The 24,303-nt window shown below is 42.3% G+C and overlaps 1 protein-coding gene across 1 annotated transcript in view; it reads right to left on the reverse strand.

The window, feature by feature from the left end:
- LOC124717078 (protocadherin-like wing polarity protein stan) overlaps positions 1-24,303 on the reverse strand; it is a 368,864-nt gene that overhangs the window by 243,136 nt on the left and 101,425 nt on the right. Inside the window, exons 13-14 of the mRNA XM_047243768.1 lie at positions 14,726-14,900; positions 11,448-11,573 (exon numbers count right to left, since the gene is read on the reverse strand). Of these exons, the coding sequence (XP_047099724.1) occupies positions 11,448-11,573; positions 14,726-14,900 (301 nt within the window). The remainder of the gene's footprint in view (positions 1-11,447; positions 11,574-14,725; positions 14,901-24,303) is intronic.

The following is a 24,303-nucleotide window of genomic DNA, read 5'->3' on the forward strand; positions in this document are numbered from 1 at the left end:
TGTTATTCAATCTGTACATTGAGCAAGCAGTAAAGGAAACAAAAGAAAAATTCGGAGTAGGAATTAAAATCCATGGAGAAGAAATAAAAACTTTGAGGTTCGCCTATGACGTTGTAATTCTGTCAGAGACAGCAAAGGACCTGGAAGAGCAGCTGAATGGAATGGATAGTGTCTTGAAAGGAGGACATAAGATGAACATCAACAAAAGCAAAATGAGGATAATGGAATGTAGTCAAATTAAATCAGGTGATGCTAAGGATATTAGATTAGGAAATGACGTGCGTAAAGTAGTAAATGAGTTTTGCAATTTGGGGAGCAAAATAACTGATGATGGTTGAAGTAGAGAGGATATAAAATGTAGACTGGCAATGGCAAGGAAAGAATTTCTGAAGAAGAGAAATTTATTAACACTGAGTATAGATTTAAGTGTCAGGAAGTCGTTCCTGAAAGTATTTGTACGGAGTGTGGCCATGTATGGAAGTGAAACATGGACGATAAATAGTTTGGACAAGAAGAGAATAGAAGCTTTCGAAATGTGATGCTACAGAAGAATGCTGAAGATTAGATGGGCAGATCACATAACTAATGAGAAGGTATTGAATAGAATTAGGGAGAAGAGAAATTTGTGGCACACCTTGACTAGAAGAAGGGATCGGTTGGTAGTACATGTTCTGAGACATCAAGGGATCACCAATTTAGTATTGGAGGGCAGCGTGGAGTGTAAAAAATCATAGAGGGAGACCAAGAGATGAATACAGTAAGCAGATTCAGAAGGAATTAGGTTGCAGTAAGTACTGGGAGATGATGAAGCTTGCACAGGGTAGAGCAGTATGGAGAGCTGCATCAAACCAGTATCTGGACTGAAGACCATAACAACAACAACAACAACAACAACAACAACAACAGTAAAGACAGGGGTGAATATTTTGCGATGTGATTAATACTCCTAACTTTTTTTATCTACCACAGGTGATGTAACAAAGTCCGAAACAGAGCAAGCTAACCCTATGCATGCTCAAATCTGTCAGTAAGTAATTCAGACCATATTTAATGCAAATGCATTACTTAGAAAATAATTTTTAGTATGGTGAATACAGTGGCACGTTTATTTTTACTGGGAACAACATTGATTAAAAGTAATGAACAACTGAAATTATCATAAGAGCTCATAATGGTAGATTATGACTGAGCTAATCAGTTGTTTTGGAAATACTGACACAAACCATTAACGAGCTATGGCTCCAGACTTTAGAGTAAGATTCTTTAATTTTCAAAAAACTAATCATCTTACAAGATAACTGGTATTGGAGTTCAAACACATCCTAAATTACTGTTGCATTTTATATCATTATATCTGTCTTATTTCCAAGTTTATCAGCATACTCCTGTTGCAATAATTTCTTGGACTCAAATGACACACTTTATTAATAAATCACACTATTAATCACAAATTTGCACAAATTATCCTAATTTATAATGTGGCAACTGTACTGGTAAATATGTAATGCACAGTGTAGACATACAAATTAGTTACGTAAGCTTTTGTATTTTGTTAAATAACTGCTTATTACATGAACTAAATTACTTCCTTAACCAATAGCTCATCTAAAATAGTAAATACGCAGCAAACAGTTTTATAAAAAGAAATATGTAATAGAAAAACTAAAAATAATCCTATGCAAGTCTTTAAATAGTCCACCACAATGAAAATTCTTCAGTCCCAAGTGAGCTAGCACACAAGTGTCATCTATATGTGAGTCTACAACCAATATCGCTGTGAAAGTTTGGCTCACTTTAAGAGGTTCAATAAGTATAAAAGTCTGTCGATCATCACAGTTGGATCAATTAACATTCTGTACCATCTCCCTTGTTAACAACATCTCTTAGTGAAGTACCTGTGGAAACTTCTTTGATTGACACACGTATAAACTGCATTTTCCAATCCACACTTTGTGGATGTGTTTTGTGGACCCATGCTGCAATACATGTCTATGATAAATTATGTAGAGAAGTGTGATGAACTAAGCGTTTTTTTTATAAATTGCAATTTGTGAAATGAGGTTTATGGCAACTATTCTGACTGAAACTGTCATTGGATGTGTAGAAACTTAGGAAACTTAGGAAACTGATCATTGTCCAATATGTCAATTTAAAGTTAGCAAATAAATGAAAAGTGAAACTTAAAAACAGTGGTGGTGTTTCCACTATTGTATAACATCATTCAATAGCCAACAAGTTTTCAGTGGGTGGCACTACTGAGAAGATGATGCTTTAGCCAGGTTAGTACCATCACAAGTTCTTCCTCACAACACAATGTTCTTGTTGTAATAGCTTTCAATATCTTTTTAACACAGACGTACAGTGGTGTAACGCTAATAACATTAACCGTTAAAAATATTTCACAATGTTTTCCACAGAACGTGCTAAATTTGATGCTAGAATCTGATAGCACAGTTAAGTTTCATCCCAGTTAGGGTGTGAACCTGCACTGTGTTGGTACATCTTACATTTAACATCTTCCTTTGGGGGGGGGGGGGGGAAAGTGAACATGAACATTACATCACTTTCGAAAGGCTCCCAAATTGTTTTGTAAAGGAAATTTTCTTTTTCTTTTTAATTAGTTGCTTCAGCAAATACGTAGATGAACATGTTAAAAGTCTTAATTGTGCAGTGAATTACAAACTCCTCTCCGGGGGGACACCATCTTGATGAAGCACTGTGTATCTGTGTGAAGCTGAGGGCTATGCCGAAGGTAGAGGACCTACTGCCAGAAAGGCCTCAGCTGATGGATCAGACTAAGAGTGTCCCACAATGTCCCATCTTCCCTATCCACTACTAGTCCTTATCCAATTCCCTTTCCTAACCCAAGGTGTAATGTGATCTGTGCTGAGGGGTGCGTGGCACGTGGGAAGATGTGTCACAAATGGGGCCTCAGGAATACCGGGCGACCTCCCTAAGTAAGTAGCCTTACACCGCGCGGGGTATTCGTGGTGTGGACTGTGTAGATCCCCAAATCTTGTGGGACCAATATGGACACGACTAAAGAAAATAAATTAAAACAAACAGAGGCAAACTGAGACCTCAGACACCCAAACATCGGAGTCAGGACCGATGGAAGGCATTCCCACTACTGAATCAGGGTCTAGACCCGAGCCAGAAATGGGAACTGTAACTGGAAGGCGGACCAGATCAAGTTTAAAGCCTTGTCTGGGGTTGGGACGAGGAAACTACTTGGGGAACAGAGAAAAAAGGAAGGGAAGGAATGGCTTCCTAAAGATAAGTGGACGGAATTACAGGGGCTTGAACCTAAGACCCCAAGAAAAAACTGTCTCAGGTTCAAGGGGATACACAAACTCAACAATGTTGAAGACAGGCAGCAAGAGGATAAGGGAGGAATCAAAGACTCCATCCTCCCTGGATGAGCGAGCCCAGAAAAAACAGAGGCAAGAAATAGGGAAACAGTTCCACAGTACTGCAGTCTCAGTTTTTCAGATGGCAGTTATCCACGAAGGCTATCTACTGGTAGCCACTGGGGGAGTGGGGGGGGGGGGGGGGGGGGGGGGCGGGCGGCGGCACTGGTCCAGGACCCAGCTTCAGAAGGGTCTATCTAGATCCTGGTGCCCTCATTTTTGTCTGTGAAGGGGTGGAATGGCTTAAGGACAAGGTGCCCATGATATCCCCAAGGGAAGCTGCAAAGCTGCTGGTCAAGACGGTAGCAGAGCTGCTTAAGACCGCAAAGGTATCAATATCGGTACCAAAGATCCTTAAGGATGTCTTCCCTACGACCATTCAAGAAAATAGGGGCTCAGAACCCGAAAGTCTTGACAGAAGACTGGAGAGTGATCAACCAGAAGGTTGTACCAGAAGGACGAACTCTGGTGGTGGAGGTCGGAGAGAAGTCCCTGAAGGCGATGCGAAAGCAAGACCTGATATTGTTTATATGGTTCTCGCAGGCCACCGTCAGGGTTATCAAAGAACTCAAAGGCAATGATGGCAGCAAAACTGAGACTGGAGGTGCTGCAAATTAATCTGCAGCACAGTAAAGGGGCCTCTGCTGTTCTGTGCCACTGCCTGGGGAGGCAGGAAGTGGATGTGGTCCTGATACGAGAACCCTACTTACATAAAGGGGGCGTATCAGGCCTCAGTGGCACTGGAGGTAAGCTGATTTATGCTAGAAATCTAAGCAACTCCAGATCATGGATCTACGTAAGAAATGGAATTTCTTTCATGCCAATGACGGATTTCTGCTACAGGGACCTAGTGACCATTAGAATGCAGCAATGTGAGGAAGGTACCAAAAGGGAAATTGTTTTGGCCTCAGCATACCTTCCTTATGGAGACAGCTCTCCTCCTCCTCCTATGGAGGTGAGGAGGTGGGTAGAAGCTTGCCATCGGCAATGTGACCAACTGTTGGTGGGACGCAATGCCAATGCACACAACCAAGTGTGAAGCAGCAAGGACACCAGAGGTAAGTACCTTCTCGAATTTCTTTTAGCTAACAACTTGGAGGTCCTGAATAGGGGCAAAGAACCTACATTCAGGAATAGCAGAAGGGAAGAAGTAATTTACATAACTTTTAGCTCCATGATGATGGGCAGCTATGTCAAACAATAGCATGTGGTGTTAGAGCTATCCTCATCGGACCACATGTACATTGAACTCAAGGTTGAAATGGGAATCAGACAGACCATGACCTACAGGAATCCCAGGAAAACAGACTGGGAGACTTATGAGAGGGACCTTGACTTAGGCTTATCGGAAATTAAAACATCCATAAGGAAACCATTAGAGTTTGAGGAAGTAGCAGAGGCCGTTACCTGTGCCATAGTGACCTCATATCCGGACAACTGCACAATCATGAAGAAGTGCACAAACAGGGGTGTACCTTCGTGGAACAATAACTTGGAAGCACACAGAAAACAAGTATGAAGACTGTTTAATCTTGTGAGACGAAAAGGACAATGAGCAAAACATCGTGAGGCACTTGTCAACTACAACCTCGCAATCAGATGAGCAAAGGAGGCATCCTGGAAGGCATTCTGTGAGGAAGTGGACAGCATGGCTGCTCAAGCCAGACTTCACAGAATCCTCACTATAGTAACAACCAATCCACGAGGTACGTTGAGGAAGGTGGATGAGGAATATACAAAGACAGCACATGAGATGCTGGAACTGCTCTGCCAGCCAACACAAACCAGAATGTAATCCTGGAGAGAGAATGGTTCTCAGACACTCGAAGAGAGGACTGGGAATTGGCCAAGGAGAGTGTGGACTTCAATAAAATCCAATGGGTGGTGGGAACATTCCAACCATTCAAGCCACCTGGCCCAGATGGAATCTTTCCAGCTCTCCTGCAACAGGCAGGAGAAAATCTCATAAGAGTCCTATGCAGGTTATTCAGAGTTCGCCTAGCAGTAGGAATCATTCCCAATGCTTGGAGGGCAGTGAAGGTTGCCTTCATTCCAAAGCCAGGGAGAATTGATATGCATGGCTAAGGATATGAGACCAATCAGTCTGTCCTCCTCCATTCCCAAAACATTGGAAAAAACTGGTTAATGTGTACGTTGGGGAGAGGAGGCTAGTTAGGGCCCCTCTACATTCAAACCAACATGCATTTACCTAAATCATGTGAGACAGCTCTCCATCAACTCGTTGGGAGGATGGAGAAAGCACTTCACTTTCAAGAAATAGCCCTCTGCATCTCCTTGGATATCGAGGGGGCCTTCAGTAACATGACCCTCAATTCCATGGAAATGGCAGCAGAGGTGCATGAGCTGGGGACCACTATATGCACGTGGACCAGGGCCATGCTTAGTGGAAGGAAGGTAGAGGCTACCATGATGAATGAAAAGATGGTAATTAACACCACTAGGGGTTGCCAACAAGGAAGAGTTTTGCCCCTTTATTGTGGAATCTAGTAGTGAACAAACTCATTGAACTAAATTTCAGACAATGCTTCTGCCAAGGATATGCAGATGACCCTGTCATAGTAATACTTGGCAAATTTACTGACACAGTTAGAAAAATGGCACAAGGAGGATTAGACATTGTGCAAGATGGTGGATTAAGCAGGATCTATGGGTTAATCCTAAGAAGACTGTTGTGGTGCCATTGACGAAGAGGCATATCCAACACTCAAGTTGGAATCTAAAGCTCTTCAATGAAACTCTACCTGTGACGGGGATAGTGAAATATCTAGGGGTAATCTTATATGAGAAACTAGCATGGACCTCTCAAATTAAGAGCATCTGCTCCTAGGCAAAAAGTACTCTAGTAAGTACCAGAAGGGCTTGTGGTAAAAACTGGGGTCTAAGCCCCAGAGGTATGCACTGGATACACACCACAGTCGTTACACCTAGGATTTCCTATGAGGCCGTAGTGTGGTGGAAGAAGGTAGAACAGCGGGTTGCAGCTAAGGAGACTGGCCTGCTTAGCCTTAACAGGCAGAATTAGCAGCACACCAACTGCTGGGATGGAAGCCATGCTGGACATGCCTCCACTACACCTTTAGGACAGGTTGGAGGCAGCAGCTAGGGCATACAGACTTAAAACTGGTAAAAACTGGATCTCATTGGGATATCCAGAATCACACACTAAGATAATGAGTGAGGTAGATATAGGAATGGCTGGAGAAATGCCAGCCGATTATATAATAACTCCCAACTGCTTCAACAAGCCTTACAATATAATAATTGGAAGCAGGGAGCAGTGGGAAAAAAAGGTTCGATACAGTACGGGGGACATTGTTTGGATAACCTATAGGTCAAAATCAGACCAAGGTATTGGGGCAGGGGTGTACGAGGTTCAGCCAAGTCTGGAGGGCATCATCTCTCTAGCAAAATTGGCCTTCGACTTCCAAGCCGAAATTATTGCAATCTGGGCATGTGTGGAGGAGAATTTGCGTAGGTGCTACAAGGACCGTAGCATCTACATCTATTCAGACAGCCAAGCAGCCTTGAAATCAGTGGCAGCTCCTGCAACGAGATCTAAGATTGTTGCAGAATGCCGCAGGGCTCCAGTGTAGCTAGGGGAAGCAATAGGGTAAACCTAGTGTGGGTCTCTGGCCACTCAAGAATCTGTGGCAATGAACAAGCTGACAGATGGGACTGGATGGGGGCAACCACTTCATTTATTGGACTGGAACCTGTCCTGACAATCACCAAGGCTATGATCCTATTAGAACTAAGGAACTGACTTAGGAAACAGCATGTGTAATATTGGACCAAGGCCCATAAACAAAAACATGGTAAGGTAATGACACCCAAGCCATGGGACTGAAGAGGACTGATGAGCAGCCATGGGAATTTCAAAAAACACCTACACAACACAAAGGGTATAACGGAGGAAGACCCTAAATGTAGGATCTGTAATGGGGGTGAAGAAACTGCATCACATGTAATCTTTGAATGCATAGCATTGGAGAGCAAAAGATACAGATTCTATTGGATAGCCAGACCTGAAGAAATTGTGTCTAACAAAAAACTGGCAAAGGGACTCCTTGCACTATTTAAGGGCAGTGGTTAGCTTTACTAGATACACAGTGGGCGAGTGATACCACACAATAAACTTGGTATCGGTGCGGGCAGTGACGAGTTAGATCTAAGCTGTTTTAGTTTCCCTGTCTAAATCAAATCAAATGACTAACTTCTGTGTGTACTGTTGTTGTTGTTGTGGTCTTCAGTCCTGAGACTGGTTTGATGCAGCTCTCCATGCTACTCTATCCTGTGCAAGCTTCTTCATCTCCCAGTACCTACTGCAACCTACATTCTTCTGAATCTGTTTACTGTATTCATCTCTTGGTCTCCCTCTACGATTTTTACCCTCCACACTGCCCTCCAATACTAAATTGGTGTTCCCTTGATGCCTCGACAAATGTCCTACCAACCAATCCCTTCTTCTAGTCAAGTTGTGCCACAAACGTCTCTTCTCCCAAATCCTATTCAATACTTCCTCATTAGTTAGGAGATCTACCCATCTAATCTTCAGCATTCTTCTGTAGCACCATATTTCGAAAGCTTCTATTCTCTTCTTGTCCAAACTATTTATCGTCCATGTTTCACTTCCATACATGGCTACACTCCATACAAATACTTTCAGAAAAGACTTCCTGACACTTAAATCTATACTAGATGTTAAAAATTTCTCTTCTTCAGAAACGCTTTCCTTGCCATTGCCAGTCTACATTTTATATCCTCTCTACTTCGACCATCATCAGTTATTTTGCTCCCCAAATAGCAAAATTCCTTTACTACTTTAAGTGTCTCATTTCCTAATCTAATTCCCTCAGCATCACCCGACTTAATTCGACTACATTCCATTATCCTCGTTTTGTTTTTGTTTGTGTTCATCTTATACCCTCCTTTCAAGACACTATCCATTCCATTCAACTGCTCTTCCAAGTCCTTTGCTGTCTCTGACAGAATTACAATGTCATCGGCGAATCACAAAGTTTTTATTTCTTTTCCATGGATTTTAATACCTACTTCGAATTCTTCTTTTGTTTCCTTCACTGCTTGCTCAATATACAGATTGAATAACATCGAGGATAGGCTACAAGCCTGTCTCACTCCCTTCCTAACCACTGCTTCCCTTTCATGTCCCTCGACACTTATAATTGCCATCTGATTTCTGTACAAATTGTAAATAGCTTTTCGCTCCCTGTATTTTACCCCTGCCACCTTCAGAATTTGAAAGAGCGTATTCCAGTCAACATTGTCAAAAGCTTTCTCCAAGTCTACAAATGCTAGAAACATAGGTTTGACTTTTCTTAATCTAGCTTCTAAGATAAGTCGTAGGGTCAGCATTGCCTCACATGTTCCAACATTTCTATGGAATCCAAACTGATCTTCCCCGAGGTCGGCTTCTACTAGTTTTTCCATTCATCTGTAAAGAATCCGCGTTAGTAGTTTGCGGCCGTGACTTATTAAACTGATAGTTCGGTAATTTTCACATTTGTCAACACCTGCTTTCTTTGGGATTGAAATTATTATATTCTTCTTGAAGTCTGAGGGTATTTCGCCTGTCTCATACATCTTGCTCACCAGATAGTAGAGTTTTGTCAGGACTGGCTCTCCCAAGGCTGTCAGTAGTTCTAATGGAATGTTGTCTACTCCCGGGGCCTTGTTTCGACTCAGGTCTTTCAGTGTTCTGTCAAACTCTTCACGCAGTATTATATCTCCCATTTCATCTTCATCTACATCCACTTCCATTTCCATAATATTGTCCTTAAGTACATCGCCCTTGTATAGAGCCTCTATATACTCCTTCCACCTTTCTGCTTTCCCTTCTTTGATTAGAACTGGGTTTCCATCTGAGCTCTTGATATTCATACAAGTGGCTCTCTTTTCTCCAAAGGTCTCTTTAATTTTCCTGTAGCCAGTATCTATCTTACCCTTAGTGAGATAAGCCTCTACATCCTTCCATTTGTCCTCTAGCCATGCCTGCTTAGCCAGTTTGCACTTCCTGTCGATCTCATCTTTGAGACGTTTGTATTCCTTTTTGCCTGCTGCATTTTTATATTTTCTCCTTTCATCAATTAAATTCAGTATTTCTTCTGCCACCCAAGGATTTCTACTAGCCCTCATCTTTTTACCTACTTGATCCTCTGCTGCCTTCACCACTTCATCACTCAAAGCTACCCATTCTTCTTCTACTGTATTTCTTTTCCCCATTCCTGTCAATTGTTCCCTTATGCTCTCCCTGAAACTATGTACAACCTCTGGTTCTTTCAGTTTATCCAGGTCCCATCTCCTTAAATTCCCACCTTTTTGAAGTTTTTTCAGTTTTAATCTACACGTCAAAACCAATAGATTGTGGTCAGAATCCACATCTGCCCCTGGAAATGTCTTACAATTTAAAACCTGGTTCCTAAATCTCTGTCTTATCATTATTTAATCTATCTGAAACCTGTCAGTATCTCCAGGCTTCTTCCATGTATACAACCTTCATTCATGATTCTTGAACCAAGTGTTAGCTATGATTAAGCTGTGCTCTGTGCAAAATTCTACCAGGCGGCTCCCTCTTTCATTTCTTACCCCCAGTCCATATTCACCTACTATGTTTCCTTCTCTCCCTTTTCCTACTGCCAAATTCCAGTCACCTATGACTATTAAATTTTCGTCTCCCTTCACAATCTGAATAATTTCTTTTATTTCATCGTACATTTCTTCAATTTCTTCGTCATCTGCAGAGCTAGTTGGCACATAAACTTGTACTACTGTAGTAGGCATGGGCTTTGTATCTATCTTGGCCACAATAATGCGTTCACTATGCTGTTTGTAGTAGCTTACCCGCATTCCTATTTTCCTATTCATTATTAAACCTACTCCTGCATTACCCCTATTTGATTTTGTGTTTATAATCCTGTAGTCACCTGACCAGAAGTCTTGTTCCTCCTTCCACCGAACTTCATTAATTCCCACTATATCTAACTTTAACCTATCCATTTCCCTTTTTAAATTTTCTAACCTACCTGCCCAATTAAGGGATCTGACATTCCACGCTCCGATCCGTAGAATGCCAGTTTTCTTTCTCCTGATGATGACATCATCTTGAGTAGTCCCCGCCCGGAGATCCAAATGGGGGACTATTTTACCTCCGGAATATTTTACCCAAGAGGACGCCATCATCATTTAACCATACAGTAAAGCTGCATGCCCTCGGGAAAAATTACGGCCGTAGTTTCCCCTTGCTTTCAGCCGTTCACAGTACCAGCACAGCAAGGCCGTTTTGGTTAGTGTTACAAGGCCAGATCAGTCAATCATCCAGACTGTTGCCCTTGCAACTACTGAAAAGGCTGCTGCCCCTCTTCAGGAACCACACGTTTGTCTGGCCTCTCAACAGATACCCCTCCGTTGTGGTTGCACCTACGGTATGGCTATCTGTATCGCTGAGGCACGCAAGCCTCCCCACCAACGGCAAGGTCCATGGTTCATGGGGGGAGGCTGTGTGTACTATGATTTGCCAAATAATTTGTTTTCATACCTTGTCTTTTCAATAATGCTAACATTACTTTTATTTATTTCTTCTTCCAGACTATTGGTTTTTATTTCTTTTACAAAAATACTTATTTTTTCTGTGTCACTATGGAAAATAAACACACAAGAAGTAGGTTCTAATTGGTTTCAGACACAAATAATACAATTTATTGTTTTCATTACTTAAAATAATTTTCTTTTCTCAAGGGTTATGATGTGACAATATCAACGACATGAGATATAGCTTGTATGCTCAGTTAGGACAAAGGCAGTGAATGGAAATGCCTTAACTTTATTTAAAGAATAAACACAGCACTTCTTGAAGTAATCACCAGAAAGTTAATATAACTCTCTCTTTATTAATACAATGTGAATGGCATCAAAAAGTTAGGAATTAATTCACTGTTGTATGGCAGTGTGGACAGTTTGAACAAATTAATGCAAAAAAGCATGAGACAAAAATACACATACCAGTGAATCCAGGTTTGCACACACATGTGTAACCACCTTCTTTCCGATAACACTGCCCATTATTACCACATGGATTAGAGTAACACAAATTTACCTCTGTATCACAAAGGTAATGTTCTCTGCTACCTGAAAGTATGACAGAAAAAAGAGACAGAGTTTAGAACCATAAATTGCAACAAAACATGACAATAGAATACACAAACAACATTTTACAGAATAGATTCTTCCCTTCACATGCTCGTCGCATAAAACAGCAAATATTCTGCACCTTTAGAACTGAAACTGGCAAATATTCCAACCCTAAATTTTATTTGGTTCTCTTCCAAATGAAATGGAAGCTTTACTGCTATGCTCCAGGGAAAATCTGAAGAAACTTGTTGCTTCTCATGTGTGTTATCAAACAGCTACACATGCCTGTCACTGTTAACTTCTCAGAATATCATAGCTGGTCATTTGCAATTGGCATAATGTTTAATAGCATGCTCACACTACTAAATTTTTTATAATGTGTTTGGTCATTGAGAGACACTGACCAAACATTAATAATGTGAAAATACTACAATCATTTAAATACATTTCACAAACATGCTAAATGCCAGAAACCTCTCACAGGGTCTCCACAATACCCATTATGATATTCTGAGTAATATATATACGTGTGTGTCAAAATATAATATGGATAGCTAAAATTTTACTCAACAAGTGACAGCAGGAGAAAATGCATAATATGGAAATGTGCAAACTTTTGGAGTTAGTAGCTTCTTTTTCTGGAAGAAGAGTTCAAGGATGAGGAAGAGGAATGAAGGAAAGACTCTCCCCCCTTCTCATCGCATCCAACAGTTTCTCATGATCCAGGATTCTGGGCGATTTTTCCATAATTCTTTCCATTTCCTGAACTTCACCTTTATTTGTCTTCAACCCTCCTCCTTTCACTTTAACCCTTCTGCCAGAAAAAGAGGCCACTGCCATTGAAAGCTTGCACATTACCAAATCTTCTATATATTTTCTCCTGCTGCCACTTGGTGAATGAAAATTTTTTTCTATCGATATTATATTATGAAAGTAATATGATATTGTAAACTATTCCCCAATACCACATACTCAATTCACTGTCATCACTGATTAACTTGACCATTTATCATCCAAATAACACTTATTATGACCCTTTATATGCAGCAGTTCACTTGCAATTTATTTTGGGGTATTCTATAAAGTCACCCAACATGAACAAGCCTGTGAAAAATGCACATAACAGGTCACTAGCCTGTTTTGGCGGTACTTACAAGCCTTTTACAGAACACAATCTAATCAACAGTAGTTTAGTGTACAGTCTGAGAACTTTTGCTCTGAATCCTATCATCAAGTTCTTCTGATCTGTCCGAGAGACATAGCTGTCAAAAGTAGTCTGACTTTCTACATTGAATTTGGAACTATTTGTCTTATGTTGTAATTTTTCCTCTAATATCTTTTACAATCCTTGGCAAAAAAACAGTGAAGTGTCAAGAAAAACAGGGTCGGACGTCAATGTAACTTCAAACATGTACACACCATTGGTGGGGACGTAAAAGATTTTAGTTGCAACTCTCTCTGACAGGTAGAATGGCCACCGGACTGCATTAGTGATGTTCACGTATATTGTTATTACCAGGCCTGGTAGAGTATATAAGGGGCATGAACAGTGTCAGATGTTCAGTGACCACTGTGAACTATATGGCGATGTCACATATTCATGTGAGACAGTGTTATCAGAACTTCAGAGTTTTCATGGGACTCATTCTGTGTCTCCATTTGGCTGCCTGGTCAAATCGTGCAATATCCAGATTTGTCAGTTATTTGAATGTGACAGTGGCCTTGATGTTGGACTACACAGGAACATGAAGTCAAGCATACTCGTTGTCAAGGTTCTGTTCAGCTACATCTGACTATCACACACACACACACACACACACACACACACACACACACACACACACACCACATTGTAAACCCTTCATATCGTTGCTGCCATATGATAACAAGTGATAGACTCCCTGTAATATTCTGAGTCGTCCACACCATTGGTCTAACAGCAGCCAAACTAAGGAAATAATGTCCCTCAACACAAACTGCTGTGTTTGGAGTGGTGCCATGACAGAAAGCACTGATTGCTGCTGAGTGGCATTGCATTGTATGCAGTGATGAATTGTGGCGAGTATGGCGGTGAGCTGTGTGGATAGGGTCCATTCTTACAATGTTTTGGAGAGACGCAGCAGCATTAACCTTGTTGTCATGGAGTGCGGAGTTATCAGGACAACTTTAGATCAAGGCTGGTAGTTAGGGAACTATGACAGCACAACTGCATATCACAGAACTGCGTCCTCACGTCTTACCTTGCCTGCGACAGTATCACAGCGCCTATTTTCAACATGAGTGTGCTCATCCTTCCTTACACAGTACATGTCTTTATGAACTGTCCAAGTGGTGTTGAGGTACTCCAGTAGTCATATCCATTCCCAGTAAAATATGTGAGAGACCATCTCGGGCATCAACCCCATTCCAGTGCCATTATCCATAATATCAAAGAGCAGTTACAATAGTTATGGGCCAACTTGCCTCAGAATAGGACACACTAGTTTTATGAACCCTTTCCAACCAAATCAGTGCATCCATTGAAGCCAGAGAGGGTGCACTGTCACAGTGATATTTGGGTTCATATTGCCAAGTTCTTTGTACACTGATTTCAATTTAAGTCATTGCAATACCACCACACACCCTTTCAACCTGTGAAGCTGTATTTCATTTCTTCCTCCCCTTCTGGGTGCTTCACTTTTTTGCAAGGCATTGTATTTACTATTTTGTCGCATTGTTTCTGTCCTCTTCCCCTTCCACAAAAAACATATCTAAACACAGTTCATATTTAAACTCTGATACCTGAATTTTATAGGCCTCATAATAAAGCATGAATGCTTCTTTCCTCATTTGGCATGCTATTAGAACAAGGAAAAAGGTGCTCCATATCATGTTTAGCAAATCAACAACTAAGCAAACATGGGGAGTAGACAGCACTGTTGTTAGTTCTTGTTTAACAATAGTTAATTCATAACTAGCACACAGCAAATTTAAAATAACAATACCAGCAAAAAATAGTAGCAATTAATAACAATTATCTTCAAAGTTCAGCCAATTGTTTGTCACAGGCTAAAATTATTTATGCAAAGTAATAAATTTTCTACTCTGCAGTGCACTCTCAAGTTTGGAAAAAAAAAGAAGAAGAAAAACTTTCACAAGAATCTACTCACCTGTAAACCCCAAAGGACAGCGGCACGCAAATGTTGTTACTGGGTATATTGGACGAAATAAAACAGTATCACTGCTAATGAATCCTGATGCATTGCCAAATTTAAGTACTGTCAGACATTCTTCATAGTTCAGGCATGGTTCGCGAACACATAGATTGTCATCGAAGGGTAAGACCTATGACAAAAGGGCAAGATTATTCCAGTACATCATAAGTGCATTTCTTGCACCAACTAAAGGCTAAAAAAGGAAAATGCATGAAATGTAATAGTCTGTTTATACAATGTGAACCAACCTACATTTATATATCCTAAATTGGATTAATAACTAGCTTCATTGAACACAACATCTTACATCAAATCAATAAAACACGGACATTCCAGCTATAACTTACAATTACTTATGACCTAATGAGTACTATACCCAACTACATAATTCTATAACAACAAGATAATCATATTATCAGTGAACCAGCCAGATTACAATCTTAACATTAACAATATGCAAAAGGCTTTCTTGAAATAATCACAATTATGTGTACAAACCAAGAGCTGCTGACTCCACTATAAGAATGCACTACACTATCATCGATACTGAAAAGTGGAAGCTTCTTTTCTATTTCTACATCTACATTTATTGTTTTCAAACCACACTGAGGTGCATGACAGAGGATACATCCCATTATAGCGGTTACTAGGGTTTTTTCCTGTTCTAGTCACGAATGGAGCACAGCAAGAATCACGTTAGAATGCCTCTGTGTGTGCAGTAATTACTCTAATCTTATCCTACAACCCTTATGTGAGTGATATGTAGAGGGTCGCAATGTATTCCTACAGTAATCATTTAAAGCTGGTTCTTGAAACTTTGTTAATACACTTTCATCTACATCTACATCTACATTGATACTCCGCAAGCCACCCAACGGTGTGTGGCGGAGGGCACTTTACGTGCCACTGTCATTACCTCCCTTTCCTGTTCCAGTCGCGTATGGTTTGCGGGAAGAACGATTGTCTGAAAGCCTCCGTGCGCGCTCTAATCTCTCTAATTTTACATTCGTGATCTCCTCGGGAAGTATAAGTAGGGGGAAGCAATATATTCGATACCTCATCCAGAAACGCACCCTCTCGAAACCTGGCGAGCAAGCTACACCGCGATGCAGAGCGCCTCTCTTGCAGAGTCTGCCACTTGAGTTTATTAAACATCTCCGTAACGCTATCACGGTTACCAAATATCCCGGTGACGAAACGCGCCGCTCTTCTTTGGATCTTCTCTATCTCCTCCGTCAACCCGACCTGGTACGGATCCCACACTGATGAGCAATACTCAAGTATAGGTCGAACGAGTGTTTTGTAAGCCACCTCCTTTGTTGATGGACTACATTTTCTAAGCACTCTCCCAATGAATCTCAACCTGGTACCCGCCTTACCAACAATTAATTTTATATGATCATTCCACTTCAAATCGTTCTGTACGCATACTCCCAAATATTTTACAGAAGTAACTGCTACCAGTGTTTGTTCCGCTATCATATAATCATACAATAAAGGATCCTTCTTTCTATGTATTCGCAATACATTACATTTGTCTATGTTAAGGGTCAGTTGCCACTCCCTGCACCAAGTGCCTATCCGCTGCAGATCTTCCTGTATTTCGCTACAATTTTCTAATGCAGCAACTTCTCTGTATACTACAGCATCATCCGCGAAAAGCCGCATGGAACTTCCGACACTATCTATTAGGTCATTTATATATATTGTGAAAAGCAATGGTCCCATAACACTCCCCTGTGGCACGCCAGAGGTTACATCTATCTTCAAGAACCTTCCCGTTCACTTCCTTCAGTATCTCTGTGACACTCTCCCTCAGATTAAACAAACCTGTGATCATTTGTGCTGCCCTTCACTGTATATGTTCAATAACCACTACTTTCTGAAGTCCATAAACATATCCATCCAGGACACCCCATTGTAGCCAGTTACTGTGCCCCCACTGAGAGAATCTCTGCTCTCAAGGACTAACACCTTCAACCTATAACCCGAATCTACCCACCTATGTAAAAGATACCAACCATTTCCTCCACTGACTCTCCATAGTTCCTGTCCCTTTACCACACGGTGCGCTGCTCATCATTATTGATGCCACCTCCATGTACATTAACATTCCTAATGCCCATGGCCTTACCAATATTGAACACTACGTTTCCCAACGCCCGACGGATCCCAGACCAATAACCTTCTTCCTGGTCACCATGACCAACTATATCCTCACCCACAATTTTTCTTGTTTGAAGGCATTACCTACAAACAAATCAGGGTTATGCCTATGGGTACCCGCATGACACCATTCTATGCCCACCTATTCATGGGCCATCTAGACAAATCTTTCCTAAAAACTCAGAATCTTAAATCCCTCACCTTGTTCAGATTCAATGATGACATCTTTGCTACATGGATCGAAGGTGAGGACACCCTAACCACATTCCTCAAGGACCTCGGTAACTTCTCCCCCATTTGCTTCACCTGGTCCTACTCAACCCATGAAGCCACCTTCCTAGATGTTACTCTTCACCTCAAAGTTGGCTACATCAGTACTTTTGTCCATATCAAACCTATTAACCATCAGCAATATCTCCACTTCGACAGCTGCCACCTGTTCCATACCAAGAAGTCCCTTCCACATAGTCTAGCTACCCATGGTCGTCGCGTCTGCAGTGACGAGCAGTCCCTCTCGAAATATACCGAGGGTCTCACTGAAGCCTTCACTAATCATAATTATCCTCCCAACCTTGCACAAAAACAAATCCCCCCTGCTTAATTCTTCAAGCCTCCCACCACCTCCCAAAGTCCCACTGTCTGGCCACAGAGGAGCATTCCCCTCGTAACTTATTAACACCCAGGACTGGAGCAACTGAATTACATTCTCTGCCAGGGTTACAATTACCTTTCATCGTGGCCTGAAATGAGAAATGTCCTGCCCACTATCCTTCCCACCCCTCCCACAGTGGTATTCCACTGTCCACCGAACCTACACAATATACTCGTCCACCCTTACACAACCCCTGCTTCCATTCCCTTACCTCATGGCTCATACCCCTGTAATAGGCACAGATGCAAGACCTGTCCCATACATCCTCCCACCACCACCTACTCCAGTACTGTTACTACCATCAACTATCCCATCAAAGGCAGGGCTACCTGTGAAACCAATCATGTAATCTACAAGCTAAACTGCAATCACTGTGCTGCATTCTATGTAGGCATGACAACCAACAATCTGTCTGTCTGCATGAATGGCCACCAACAAACTGTGGCCAAGAAACAAGCGGACCACGCTGCTCTTGAGCAGGCTGCCCAATACATCATTCATTTCGATGACTGCTTCACGGCCTGTGCCATATGGATCCTTCTCATCAACACCAGGTTTTCTAGACTGCACAGGTGGGAACTTTCCCTGGAATACATCCTACGTTCCCATAATCCTCCTGGCCTCAACCTTCTTTAGTCACTGTACTCACCCATACAGTTTCTTCCCTGTTCCCATTCCAGCATTACACAGTCTTCACTCCACCATCACACCCAGTCTTTTTATTTCTCTCCTTTTCCACTACTTCCCCTCCCCATCTCTCCTCTGCCCCCCATCTAACCTGCAGCACTTCACTGTCTGTCACCCCCACCATACTATCCCTCCCCCTCCCCCACCCTGCTCCAGCCTCCTCTTTATCACCACCCAGTCTCCACTCCCATCATGCACTGGTGCTGCTGCTCACAGTGTGGTCTCAGTTGCCTGAGACTGCAGTTTTGTGTGTGTGTGTGTGTGTGTGTGTGTGTGTGTGTGTGTGTGTGCGTGTGCGTGTGGGGGGGGGGGGGGGGGGGTGGCACCCCCGCGCGCACCTCTATACATTTGAGTTTCTTATTTCTTATTTACTGCGACAAAACCACCACCTCCATTTCCCATTTTCCCATCCTTTTGATATACACTTAAATTTTCCCCCAAACTCGCACTGCTATCAGTTTGTTGTGAATGCTCCGGCAGTTTACCATTAGGATTTTAATACTCTCACCTGTGGGAGGCATTTCTTTCGATCTTACACTGATATTTCTTGATTTCCTACAGCTATCATTATCTCAATTGGATGGAGAGTTGAGTGATTTTTTTATATATATATATATATATATATATATATATATATATATATATATAAAAAAACAACCTTGTGTGCACCCCACACACAGTCAGCTATCTGAGTAGTAGGCTCTCATGTGTAGTACACACCAGACCAATTTAGGGGAACCTTACACTTCTCAACCATATGGCACATGTCCAGGAAGCTGCAGCCTAACTTGTCACAGAACTTTCAAACTCTCTGGTTCAGTCTTTCCATTTAACTTGGAACCAAAATGTCACGATAAATTCTGGGGACAATGCTGCAAATTGTGAGCTTCGTTGAAACTCCACACATACAGCTAGTCTTCTAAACCTTTTTTGCCAGTCCCTGTAATAACCCAAGAATGACCTTGGAGCCCAGATCACAGGCATCATTTGTTCCAACATGCACCACAATCTGCAGTTGGCTGCACCCTGTTCTCTCAATGGCTCCCAGAATAGCCTCTTCAACATGCTGAATGAGGTCCCCACGCATAAGTGCTGAGTGCACCAGGTGTCCTTTCCTGTCCTTGCTGCCATTTCCCTTAGAGGTACCATCATTTGCTGTACATTTGAACTGCCAACGATTAATAGACCATACCTTTTTGTGTTTGTCACCTCCTGACACTGGACAAAACAGGTTTCCCCAAAACGGGTGAAGTGAGTCCCACTGGTTCAGTTTCAGTATTACTCCCTATGGCATTACATTTAGGGGCAACTTTTGTTTCTTGACAATGAATTTCCTTACGTCAGAAAAAAAGGTAATCAGAAGGATCTATGGTGTCAGTTAATGATCTTTGTACAGACCACTGTTGAGTACCTTGAATTCTTACCGTGCCACCCCTGTAAATATATTTTCTCATGGGATTCGTGATAAATGACATGGAATCATTCAAAGGAACTACACAATTAACTTAGTGAAAAGGTAACATGCATCATAAACAGCAAGGCAGAGTGCATGTGACCATTTGCAAGCTGGCCATCTATGGTTGTATCTAAGTTGTCATTTGGAAAGAAGCCTGGGATAATAAGAAATCGCCTGGTCTGTGCATGTAGGGGGTTAGCTATGTGGCGCCGAGGAACTCCTCAATCCCCGGAAGCCATGAGCAAAGGTAATGGCATCTCATGTTGGACACTGAGAAAGGTGGAAAACTGGTAATGCCCTGAGTCCACAATTAAGTACTAACCAGTAGCAGGTTACAGTCTTGAAGGAACAATTTATGTTCCCTCCTATACACCTAAGGAGCGCACATGCTTAAGCGGTGTGCTAATTACGAAAATGGCAGTACATAATGGGGAGCACTGAAAGAGCCTTGCGGGCTGGTTCTAACACATTAACACAAAAGATAACAACTACGGTAACATTTGAAATTGGCTAATGCCTCTTAATCGAGGAGGGTCTGGACAGATGGACCACGAGTGGCCTGTAACCTACATTTGGTGTCGTCCAGTGGCATGGGAAAACTGCTTCAACAGTGTGCTTGGCAGCAAGGGAGTGCCTAAACAGCTGGGGATAGTATAGTAATAAATGGGACTGGTAGTCCTAGTGCGCAATGCATTATTTGCACTACACTGCACGCAGTATTCCAATTGCTGATACCGAGTGGATGAACCAGGCATCCAGCATAAGGCTTTGTACTCTTGTAGTCAGTAGAATCGCCTCAAGAAGATGCAGCTCAGGAAGGTGACATGGAAAAATCTCAGTAGCACTCCTCTTATTAAATGGACCACAACAGGGCAACAACAATGAGCACAGGTAAGAATTCTGTGGTTTGCACGTACCCCAGTGAAACGCGGCACATGATACACGGACCATGTGACATTGCGCAGGCGAGCTGGCGAGAGCACAGCCGGGGATGTTGCTTGTCGAAGTGGAACAAGGGACTGGTCAAGTGACGGTTCAGCTTGCCTAACATCCAGAAAGCATGGCCGTCTCAGTCCTCCCTCTGGCGGGAGTGACCAGCAGAGGTGTTGTAGGACTGGTTTCCAGTCCACGCAGCCTGCCATATGCTGCTACAGATGGAGGTAAGGGAAGGAGTCAACACACAGTTCCCCCCTTTTGAGAGGAAAACACTGGTATCAACTGCTCAAAGGGTACTTGAAACTGACTGACATGCTTGCTGTGAGGCATGCAAGGGTTGTTGCTGCTGTGCTTGTGCTGTGGCTTCCAGTGAAAGGAGGGGCATGGGCAGTTCCTGCATACAGTGTTGGGAGCATTTGAAGTAGTGTCGTTGCTCCAACCGTGCAGGTGCTAGCGGCGGTGGTGACGACACTGTTGAGCATGGCGGGCGCCTGTGTAGGAGGGGCTCTGCCTGTGTCGGTTGCGAAAAGGGTAGTGCGGTGGCGACATCAGGGTCCCAGGCAATGGGGCGTGTGTCACTCATGTAGCCAGTTGGTGGTGAACAAGTGTCAGCTTAAGCTGATGGTGTGTCAGGCACGACATCCGCGGTTGCATCAGCTGGTGGTATGTCATGGACACCTGATGGGAAGGTGTTGGCCTGCGTTGTATCAGGTGCATTTTTGATGGTGCTGTGCTGGATACAGTGATAGGTGAGGGCAACCCTGTCTCAATGGTGCTGTGCTCATTAGGAGACTAGAACATAGGCTAGATTCAGCCTGCCTATGGAGAAAATTTTCACGACCCCTTTCAGACAAATGGAGAATGTCTTGTCACAACGTTGCAACACAAAGTGCGGACCTGAATAGTGAGGGCAAAGAGGCAGCTGGTATGCGTCCATCGAAAACATGACGTGTGCGTGCTGTCAGGTTCCTGAGGATAAAGGTACAGTGCACACCATGCTGTTGTGGAGGTGTTGGTCGCAGTTGGGCCACGTAGCCTTGGAGATGCCACATGAAACCTGGAATGGGGCTGTCAGGAGGGAACGGGGTCACTTCCAAAAACTCACCGGGAATGGTAGGTGGGTGTCTGTATACCAGCTCGGTAGCCAAAGTTTCCACAGGTCTAGAAGTACCAGGGGCAGGGCAGCAGACCACTCACAAGAATAGCATGCGAGGGCAGCTTTAAGTGTGTGCTGGAACCACTCCACCATTCTGTTAGCTGCAGGGTGGTAGCTGGTGGTATGGTGGAAATTGGAGCTGCAGGTAGCTGCCAGAGATCGGAAGAGGGCCAAGGTGAACCGGCACCCACTATCTGTAGTGATGTCACATGGGCATCTGAAGCAGGACAGCCAGATTGGAACGAAGGCTGCAGCAATGGTTTCGGCTGAAATGTCTGGGATAGGGATGGCCTCTGGCCAGTGAGTAAATATGTCAATAACTGTCAACAGATATCGATACCCATTGGAGGATGGTATTCCAATTTCTGGTACCAGGCAGACAAACTGGGTGTCCAGTATCAGGCTTTGTACTCCTGCAGTCAGTAGTACCACCTCGAGAAGACGCAGCTCAGGAAGACAGCGTGGAAAAAAAACGTAATAGCACTGCTCTTATTAAATGGACCACAACAGGATGACAACAACAAGCATGGGGTAAGAATTTTGTGGTTCATGCATATCCCTGTGAAATGCGGCGGCGTTGCACAAACGAGCTGGTAAGAGAATGGCCGGAGCTGTTGCCTTGTCAGAGCTGAACAAGAGACTGGCCGAGCGATGGTTCAGCACGCCTAGCATCTGGAAAGTGTGGCCATCTAAGTTCCCCGTCCAGTGGGAGTGTCCAGGGAGGCTGTTGTAGGGCTGGTTTCCAGTCTTTGCAGCCTGTTGTCTGCTGCTACAGATGGAGGCAAGTGAAGGAGTCACCACAGTTTTGTTGCATGGAAATAAAACTGTCTTATTTATGATTAATATGTCATATGCCACCTTCACTCAACACACCCATGACCTTTGATTTCTAAATTTTAATTAAAAGTTTGAGGAGCTGCACATATCAAATTTCAGGGATGTATTGCAGCGTGTATAGTCACTCTTTGACAATGAGAAAGCAATAGTTAATGACAGGGACCATACCTTGTTTCACTGACTTTCTGGCAAGTTGCCAAGCAATTTATTTTGTTACATGGTGTTAAAATTTATACTTCAGGTTGGCGTCTCACAAATAATTTGCAAAAATTAGTTTGGACTTGGACAACACTTCCTTAACAATTTTACAGGATGCTGTTCACAATTTTCAGCAGGCTTCCAGCAGAATTAAAAAATAGATATGATGAACCCCAGATTTTCAAATCAAAGTTGATAGACTTCCTGGTGGAATGTCCATTTGTTATACATTAGAGTTTATTACAATAAATCAGAGCTTCTACTGTATTATGTCACCTATTTTTAAAAAAGGTAAAGCTCTCCTAAAACTGATGGTTGGTTTGAACAATGCAGCACTTTACTTGCCATGATCCTGTTCGAGGTAACACTGACATCCACAAACCTTTGAATTGACTTGCCCTGTTTATTATATGTGGAAACATAGCTTAATGGTGACTGTAAACCATTGTGCAACTTAAAGTCTTTCACATACAGATATTACTGAGAGAGGTGAAGGGAGTGATAAATGACAGGAAAAGCCCCAGGATTTGTAATATGAACCTTACCTGTACAATAATTTTATTTGTTTTAGTGAAAGTATTTTTTTAACCTGTTTTATCAGTATCCTGCGGATTGTTTAGTGTCTTATTCTATGAGCAAGTGGCTTTAGTGCAAATGATTATATGGAACTTAAGGTGAAATAAAATAAACAGGTCAGGAAACAGCTCAAAGTTTCTGGGGTGTGTAGACTATGAAGCAGCCATTGAATCTACCCACACTGTGCTAATGACTATACTCTACAAGTGAATAGAAAAGACTGCTCTAGTCACAGGATGAAATTGACAAATCATGTGTACAGATTTTGTTTTTCTACTCATTTCTTGTTTGGAAGGGTGATTCCAGTTAAATTTTCTATGTAATGTTTATATTTCAAATAAAAGGGTTTATCTCAGAATTTCTTGAGGGTAATTCTGTATTTGTGAATATATTCAATTCCTTCAAGACTACTCACATTGGTAGTTCTTGATTGTTCAATGTGTAAAACCTCGATGGCTCATTCTCCACAGTTCACTGTATGTCGTTCTGTTTTAAAGTGGTGAAAGAATACTGATGGGTTACTATCGCTATCTCTAATGTGTTCTCGGTATTGAATACTGACATTCCGTCCAGTTTGACCAATACAGAATGTCAAATGCTTTAACGGAATTTTACATATTGCACAGAAAGGACCGCTAATGAGTATTCTTGAAGGAATCAAAATATATTCATTCACACAAAATTACCCTCACAAAATTCTAAACAGACCGATTTGAAACATAAACATTACATAAAAAATTTTATCGAAATTGTGTGTGTGTGTGTGTGTGTGTGTGTGTGTGAACGGCACATAGTTGGTTTATGATTACATCCACATAAAAAGCTATAAGTTGTAATGTGCGTGTTTCAACCAAATAAATAACATGAAA

This window comes from Schistocerca piceifrons, chromosome 1, assembly GCF_021461385.2.
Source record: "Schistocerca piceifrons isolate TAMUIC-IGC-003096 chromosome 1, iqSchPice1.1, whole genome shotgun sequence".
Lineage (NCBI taxonomy): Eukaryota > Metazoa > Arthropoda > Insecta > Orthoptera > Acrididae > Schistocerca > Schistocerca piceifrons.